Source organism: Galendromus occidentalis, unplaced genomic scaffold (assembly GCF_000255335.2).
Source record: "Galendromus occidentalis unplaced genomic scaffold, Mocc_1.1 scf7180000075780, whole genome shotgun sequence".
In the NCBI taxonomy this organism is placed as follows: domain Eukaryota; kingdom Metazoa; phylum Arthropoda; class Arachnida; order Mesostigmata; family Phytoseiidae; genus Galendromus; species Galendromus occidentalis.
In genome coordinates, this window is record NW_003803770.1 from 32,935 (window position 1) to 41,179 (window position 8,245).

The 8,245-nt window shown below is 49.0% G+C and overlaps 1 protein-coding gene across 1 annotated transcript; it reads right to left on the reverse strand.

The window, feature by feature from the left end:
- Positions 1-4,799: 4,799 nt before the first annotated feature.
- On the reverse strand, positions 4,800-7,770 carry LOC100897721 (zinc finger protein 585B). Its single transcript, XM_003738091.1, has 8 exons — positions 7,762-7,770; positions 7,165-7,286; positions 6,948-7,084; positions 6,640-6,812; positions 6,406-6,488; positions 6,016-6,279; positions 5,305-5,853; positions 4,800-5,172 (listed from the first exon to the last, which is right to left on the reverse strand). Exons 2-8 carry the CDS (start codon positions 7,260-7,262, stop codon positions 4,800-4,802), a joined length of 1,677 nt encoding a protein of 558 aa, XP_003738139.1. The 5' UTR covers positions 7,263-7,286; positions 7,762-7,770.
- Positions 7,771-8,245: the final 475 nt, after the last annotated feature.

Consider the following 8,245-nt stretch of genomic DNA (forward strand, 5'->3'; position numbering starts at 1 on the left):
TTCACCCGAGAATTGTCTTTTTCAGTCTATCGATTAGAGAAGGTCCACTAGTCTACTTTCTATAAAGCAAACTCTGCCTATCTATCAATCTATCTATACCTATCCACCAAACTATCTATCTATCCATCTCTCTATCGAAGATCCATCTATCTGAATATCTATCTATCGACTATCGATCTACCGATTCACAGACATCATCTTCATCGTAGTGAAAATTCAATCGTGTCCCATTATCATCACAGAAAGTTGTAAGGCCCACTCGAAGCACAGGAGCAGAGGCTTCTCTCGAAAAAACTCCTGTCAGTGCCGGACTCACTCGCTGGCATTTCTCGCACTCGGACCCCCCATCTTGTGGCAGTCGATTCGGCCGTGAGACGGTGCGCAACCTCCCGGCCGACTCGACCGATTGAGACACCGTGTTGTTAACATATAATGATCGCAGCATTTTGTGTATGTAATATACTTATATATATATGAATATACAGATATGTATACCCATGACCTAACATCCCCAGCCACTATGCGATGGTCAGAAGGCCCGGCTCTGTTGATCGTATTTTCTCGTTCATGATGAGTATTTTTTGAGTGAGGAGGGATTACCTCTCCCTGCGTTGATCCACTCCGCTGGCGCCGCTCATTCGAGATCGGCGTCTCGAATTCGATGTTCTGCTCCTGGTTCTGTCGATGAACTCCAGACCTGCTGCGCCTCGAAGAGGACAATGCGACTCGGCGACAGAGTAGAGCCACTTTAACTTTGTCGGTCTGACGAAATGGTCAAATGGAACATTTGGATCATTTCTCAGCGCGGGCCCTCTGAACCCGCTGAATCGTCGGCCCACGCCTGCACCTTCAGCCCTACATGCGAGATTGAAACCCTCCTCGATCCCTACTGGAAATTACCGACCAGGAACATGCAAAAAACCCTTCAATTCAGAGATTCACACGGACAGACATACACACGACGTGACGCGCGAATCCAAGCATACGGACTGACCTGTAAATCCATAACTCGCACCACAAAGATACATTCATTCATAAATACATACATTCTATAGAGCGGCGCTTCACTCGCGCCCCACTGGAGCCAAGCTTAGTTCAACTGTCTGACCCAGGGCGAACATCTAACGACGGACGCCTTTTCCGACGACGGTTTCGTAAACAGCGAACCTCAGCAAGCCGAAAAAAAAGAATTGGCCTGGGAGAGACTGTGTTGTACAGAAGTGATTTGTTCTACCTATGCCAAGGAACGATCATGGCGAACAGAATAGCTCGAATGTTTCTAGGTTGTGAGGTTGTTGTTCACGCTGTCATCCTTCTCCTGTACAATATTTTTTCAAGGAGGAACTATCCTTCCTCTCGAATGATATGCATCCACTTCACGCGATCGATCCATTGGCTGGTCGATTGTCGAACCCACAGAGGAACTTACAGACAGAACTCACGATTAAGCCTCTGCTCGATACGAAACGGAAAACCTAAAAATCCTCTCCGCTATGGTCAAGCGCATCGGCTGTTCATTCTTGAATTACTAATGGATACACCCAGCTAATGACCGAGTCAACCATCGATCGATTGATTGTATCAGGTCATTTCCATTGTTGACGTGTTATTTGACTCCCCGATAGTTTTTCAAGTGGAGGAGAAAAACACGCGGACGAAGCAGTGAGCATGATGAGGATATGATAATGATGATGATAACAATAATAATAATACTGATGGAGGATAAACTTCGACGAACGGAAGCCGAAGCGCGTTGACATCGAACTCTTCATGATACAAAGTCTATCGGTTATCGGTACGGCCATCCTTCCGCGAATTATCCGTGAAAAATAATTTTCTTGGATCCAATTCACTGACACGAAGGAAAGATCATTTTTCTCCCTCTTGAACCACGCGTGTTGAAACTATCCGATTTCTGTTTTAATAAAATGATGCTAAACTTCCCGAAAGTTTGGTGTGTTCTTTGAATGACCTGTGTGTCTCTCAAAATCGCATGCTTGCAGCTTGCTCCAACGGAGCGTCGATTCGAAAAGGAGGATTGACGGCACGTCGGTGAGACAGCTTTCGCGAACCGCACCTAGAGATTTGTCCCGAGCTGAAAATCCAATACATGATATAGAAGTCTACCACTCGGGGAGCTGCTCCATCCAGACGCGAAGAGAATGGGCATCTAATAAATCGAGGGTATCGATAACGGGGAGGAAGCTCCGGATCGGAAGGGTAGGGGGGACGACCTCACAATATGTTTATGTACCCAGCGTGACCACATTAATGATTGGACACGGCAAAGTCGTTCACTGCTGGTCATGAGTCATGAGCTACTGATCTTTCCCCGAGATTCAAGAATTTTCGTTCTCTGTGATGATGGCTACTTCGCATTTCCTGTGATTTATGCGAGAGCTTGGGTGGATTCGCAGATTCTACATTCCTCAGGGGCGATATTCTCCAAACCCCAGTCAGCGATGAAGGCCGTCAAGTCCTTACGTTCCGGAAGCCCATTCCCGATTTCATGCCGAGATCATGGTCGGCCGTCGGGATCTCCGCCCGAGGATCAATGGATAGGGAGAGAACGTGAGTAGACGTAAAGTCGTCCGAGTACGCGATAGACAAAGCTAGGAAGTTCGTATCCATGACATCTAAGCTTTACACAATTTACTCTCTGATGAGCTCAGCGGCGTTCTCCGAATAATTTCTTCCGTAGCCTATCCGGAGTCAGATCCTGAAATAGGGAGCAATGTAAGAGTGGGGCAGGAATGGCTAGATCCCCAGTCATTCTGTGGCATCTTCATCGCCGCTAGCGAGCACTATCGAGTCGCCTCGTCGAGTGACTCTGGGTCCTTTCTGTCCAACCTCGAACTCCGTGATGAAATACACGATTTCCATTGGGCTGTTCATAAATATCGCTACTGAGCACTATTGGCCGTCGATCAAGATTTTTCTAGGTGGCGCTCCCGCCGACGCTGCCGCTAGACAGAGTGGCGTAGTATAGGCAAGGGACGGCCCTAGTCCGGAGCCTGACCGCTCTAGATCAGAGCTGAAAGCTACGTTCCCGAGAGAGCTCTGAGAGGGGCTACACTCTTTACTATCGAATCGCTCCCCATTGCTTGTGCAGTGGTCTCACAGGTCTTTGGTTTATCCATAGATCTGTTGTCGAAGCGACTGACACTCATCTCTCAAAGCTCCGATCGCTGCTGACAAGGGGTAATATTGCGGTCGACTGCTATCTGAAGGACTCGTGCGAGTTCATACACCGAGCTGGAGTACGTTACCGATGTCTTCCCCGAGATCCACATTCATGGAGCAACTGACCATTGCCCCTTTACGTGCATTGATGAGAGTGTAATTCGGGAGCGAAGAATCGGGGCCGGAACGGTCCTCGCAACAGTAACCGCGAACCGGCTCCATGCTCATCATTATCCTCCACGGGACGCCGATTCGGGAACTTTGTGCCACGGGTGCGACAGGAGGGGTACCCCTTGCGACTTGGGCGGACTCATCCTGGCGGACCGAAATTCGTGCCGGAAGGGAAACTGTTCGATGCGAAGCGAATACTCTCAGACGGATCCAGAACCCTGATACAGAACGCCCCCTCGGAGTCCGCGTCCCGGTCACTAGCCTCCCCTACGATCCGCCACCGACAATGTATCTGGCTTGAACTTGAGATCCGCGATTTTCCGTCTCCGGTTTCGAAGCGGAACCGTAGCTTCAGACCAGGTTCGACTGATTATTATCGTCGCCTTCAGATTGATTTACGAGACCGTGTCAAGAGACGTGATCGGCCCGCGGCAGATTTCCCCGAACTGATCAGAGACGTGGGAAAGATTAGTCCGATCCTTTCTCCAAAACACATCGACGATATATTGAACGAGAATTCGCTGCATAATGTTTACAGATGTCAGACTCCCGTTTTGAGCGAGAAGTTTCGCGACTTCTCTCAAGATCTCGGGGAACAGAGTTCCCTTAATACAGGTAGTTTGCTCGGCACGAACGCAATCCTCTCCGAGCTCTATTGTCGACCGCCCTGACACATGCGTGTCGACTCTTCGCTTCTAACAGGAAGAGAACTCATACCGTCTCTAAGAACTCTTTCTAAAGAGGAGAAACCCTGAAAAAATCGATCTCGGAGAATAGAAAATTTGCACCGCTGTGGTCACGATGAATCCATGTAATCAAACAGCTACTCCACATTCGTTCGTATATTAGACTTAGGGGGGGGGACTCATAAAACAAGGAGGTGATAGCTGGCATATATTCGTCTTCCAGAACACATCAAGCAATCTAGAGAAGCGCTCACTGATTGAGATTTCGCCCACGAGCTTAGCAGAAGCCGGTCAGATCATTCGAAAATATCGGCTCCCACAACTCGAGATGTTCACGATCACACGTCAAAGAACACAACATGTCTTTACAAATATACAGAATATCACGCAAGTCACGCATCAGGTACTCGTCGTAGTACGACACGATAAATAGTTCTAGGCTCTCAAACTGGACGATAAGCCTTCTTGGCATTCATCACACAAAACAGCGTAACATTGAACTCAGAGAGATCATCTGCCGAGCAGATGACCGCGTCTGGAGCTAATTCGTATGATGGTGAGCGGAACAAATTGGCCTATTATAATACAACAACGGAAGTCCGAACAGCCGCGTTGACGCGTGTTTGGCACACCCATATTCATATGTGACGCACATAGGTTAGCAGGATTGAATTCAGCGCGCCTCCGGAAAATCCCGAAGTGGAGCTCCGAAGGAGTCTTCCGCTCTCGGAGTCTCAAAACATAGCACGTGGTACAAAGCTAATCCACAGCCCCCCATCGGCGCATTTCTTCCCAGGTGCATTTCTGTAGCTCTAATCTCTGTTGGGGCACGAGGAGGAGAAATGTTTTCATAGGGAAACGTGACCCGTCCTCGCAAACTACGACGACCGCGTCATCTACGGCCTCAACCGGCCTGCCGTAGTAACTCTTGTATTCGACCGGCTCGTGCTTTTCCTTCTCGTGACGCTCCGTTTTCGCGATGGATTTGTCCTTGTGGTGTTTCTCAATCTTGACTTTCGACGATGTTTGCAGAATTCCATTCTTAATGGTGAGAATATCTTTCTCTACGGCCCCCTCGCACATTTTGACGTGGTTCTGCAGATTTTTGAATTTCTCTTCACCATGGAAACACCTGAAAGAGAGCAGGCCGTCAGTCGATTCCTGTTCCCCTTCAGCGGGTGTCGGAGGCTGTGGCGCGGAGTCTCCTCATTCGGACCGTATTCGGTATCTATTAGGGGTACATGCTGCTCGAAGCGTTCCTCACCTGTTACAAATATAAATACAGCGGTGCTCTTCTAACATGTGGAGAGCGAGTTCCTCTCTCGTTGAGTATTCTAATCGGAATCCTCTGATGCTACAGACAGCGCAAGCGACCGGTTTCTGCACGATCATTGGGAGCGGCGGTTCCGCAATGCATTCAGACTTCTTTTTCCTCCTTGATATGGAGCTTCGCTTCGGATGATCTTCCGTCGTCGACAAAATACCGTTGGTTTCCTTTTTGCGTTTTTCCAGGACACTTCTCGGGGCGGCACTGTACCGCTTTGATTGCGAAACCGTGACGGGAGGAAAGGTATTCTGCTTGGGAGCAGAGTTCATCGTGGGTGCCATCGCTGTCGTTGTCGATGTCGTCCCCGTCGAGGGACCCAACGCGGGGCAGTCGTGCATGCGGAGCGCCTCGTTGCAGGCGAATACCGCTGAACATTGAGCGCATTGGTGGGGATATTGAGTGAGGATGGTTTCTTCGGACGTCCTTTCCACCTCTGGCGAGCTATGGCTGAGTTCCACGCTGGTTTGGTATACATCATTCGAGTTTCTGAAAGGACGAGTCAAGGAATCTAGATGGGTATCGAATCACTTGGATCGATTCGTCGTATTGCTCCAAATACTCCATAGCCCCCTCACATCAGCGCTGTGGGCGGGACGTACCGAGTGGCGCTCGGATGGAGAACACAAGGTGATTCGAGGTCAGACTCACCTATCCAAAATGTTGATCGGCCAATCGCTATGGAGTTCAACCATATGGAGGAAAGCTTCCTGATCATCAGAGAAAGTCGCTCCGCAATATAAACATGTGAGGTCCTTGAAGTTGTGTATGCTCGAGAAATGCTCGACGAATTCCGTTGCGTCGAGTGTGTGTTTGCAGTAGGCACAACAGAAGTGCTGCGCGTAAGGGTGGCAATCGCGTAGGTGGGAACAGAAGTCAGACCGTCCGAAAGCCCGGAACGAGCAGAGGGAGCACCTGGGGATTCAGGGGAGAACCTTCAGTGTTTCTGATGGGCTCTAGTTGTACGCAGGCTTTACATGCTGCTGCTTTATTCAGGTGAGATTCATATGTCAGGAAACTCTCTTGAGTCGTCTCACCAACCTATAAAGTAAGGTTCTAGCTCTCGGCTTCACATCTGGCATCAGGGCACCTGACATACGCGGACACGCCAAACCTTGCACGACCTAGAGAGTCAAGGTTTTCAGATTTATTCGTTGGACTCTTGGGTCTCTTCGAGGGTCTCATGAAATGAAATTCAACATTGAACCCAGTCTCAGCTTAGGTGTAGGATGCTTGAATCAGAGAAGTACTTTTCGCTGGCTTCAATGATCGTACCTTGCTTGCGTGAACGTTGAGACTATGAATGATGAGGTGGGCTCGAGTGCATCCGCGGTAGAAACAGCGCTTGCATTGAAATCTCCGGTTCCCATGTTGGGAAACCATGTGTTGCGCTAGGTTCTCAATAACAAAAACTCGCTCACAATAAATGCAACAGTCCTGCTCTTCATCTGAGGGAGAGAAGAAAGTTTTTCGGAGAAACCGAATCGGAAGGACCCGTAACGCTCTTCACTAGGGCGGGCATTCGAGCATGTCATGGCGTGTTCGGGTTTCTCTGAGCTTATTGATTCTCACGCAGAACTTACACTCGTTGTGAGTTAATAGATGGCAATAGAAACTTTCTTTGTCCTCGCATGTGAAATCACAGGCTCGTCGGCTACATTTGAAGAATTGTACTATTTTCTCGTCCGAGCACTGAGACGAGAAGGCTTCGAAAGTTTTCCTGGAATTTGAGCGATCGATAATGTCCTCCCGAGGGCTTCCGGCGATTGTCCCGTGAATACAGAGCAAAACTCAACTTACGTGTAACCTTGGGCTTGTCTCAGAGTCTCGTTGCATGATTTAACAGATATGTGAGTCTGAGTGCTCAGCTGACCGACTCCTTCGTGATGGCTCTCCATCGAATCGAAGCTACATGTACACCACTGAAAGACAAGGGGTTCAGGAAATGAATGGAATCTCCGAATGAATTCCGAACGCTCTCGAAATAGCCGTGGATTACCATCAGATTTTCTCAATCGAAATATGGAGTGGTCGCGCTCGAAACGATATAGGCCAGCTGCTCCTCAGAATTTTGATGGATACTCCGGAACTTCTACTCTCTCTTCTGCACTCCTTCCGTCTGGCCAAGAAACTTCCATCGGAAATGCGTCGCGTCGCTAGGTAAACGCGATTCCATCAAGCTCGGAGCCATACGAAAATAATGATTACTCGATCGACAAAAGACAAATCGTCGACCGAATGCTTGATCTTGGGCTGACAACGGAGCGTTTGTTCGGAGCGTTCCGCTCGACGGATCGCTCGTTATCGAAGCTCGGTAAAGAGGAAGCACCAATTTCGTCGGGCTTCCCTGGAGGAAACATAGAATCAAGCTGAGCTTTCATCGACTTGAATTCTTACACATTCTGTCCACTTCCAGCAGCCCGGAACAAGCCGGGGAACTTCAGGGCGGAAAAACTTTCTCCGCAAATCGATCCAATCGCGAATTCAAAGCTCGTTCGGGGAACCTAATCGAAACTCCGGGTCCAGTTGCACGGAATATTACATCCAAGCGTGAGAAAGCAAACACGTTCACCTCCATGTAGAGGTGCACTTATACAGAAATGTTCGACTTTCTCAGAATAAAGACACGGAAATATGACGTCGAAGACACATTCGCGAAATCGGAGAGTCTCTTCGGGAGCTCGGAATTCACGATGCTGTATCACATTCTATGAATACCTGGGATTAAAGAGGGATTTCTCCAACACTGCGCGGGCCCTGACGCCTCGAAATATATGCGCGTAGCTCGCTGTCAGGGGCGTACACGGAGAATATAATCGTGTAGCGAAGCGACTCTGGTCCCAGGACTCTTCCGGGGAGTTCCCGCGAGAACATAGCGAAA

Coding starts and splice junctions, on each gene's coding strand:
- LOC100897721 (XM_003738091.1), bottom strand. CDS start 7,262: ATGGAGAGCCATCACGAAGGAGTCGGTCAGCTGAGCACTCAGACTCAC. Junction 7,085..7,164: donor AGACAAGCCCAAGGTTACAC/GTAAGTTGAGTT, acceptor CTCAAATTCCAG/GAAAACTTTCGAAGCCTTCT. Junction 5,854..6,015: donor CCGATCAACATTTTGGATAG/GTGAGTCTGACC, acceptor TCGTCCTTTCAG/AAACTCGAATGATGTATACC.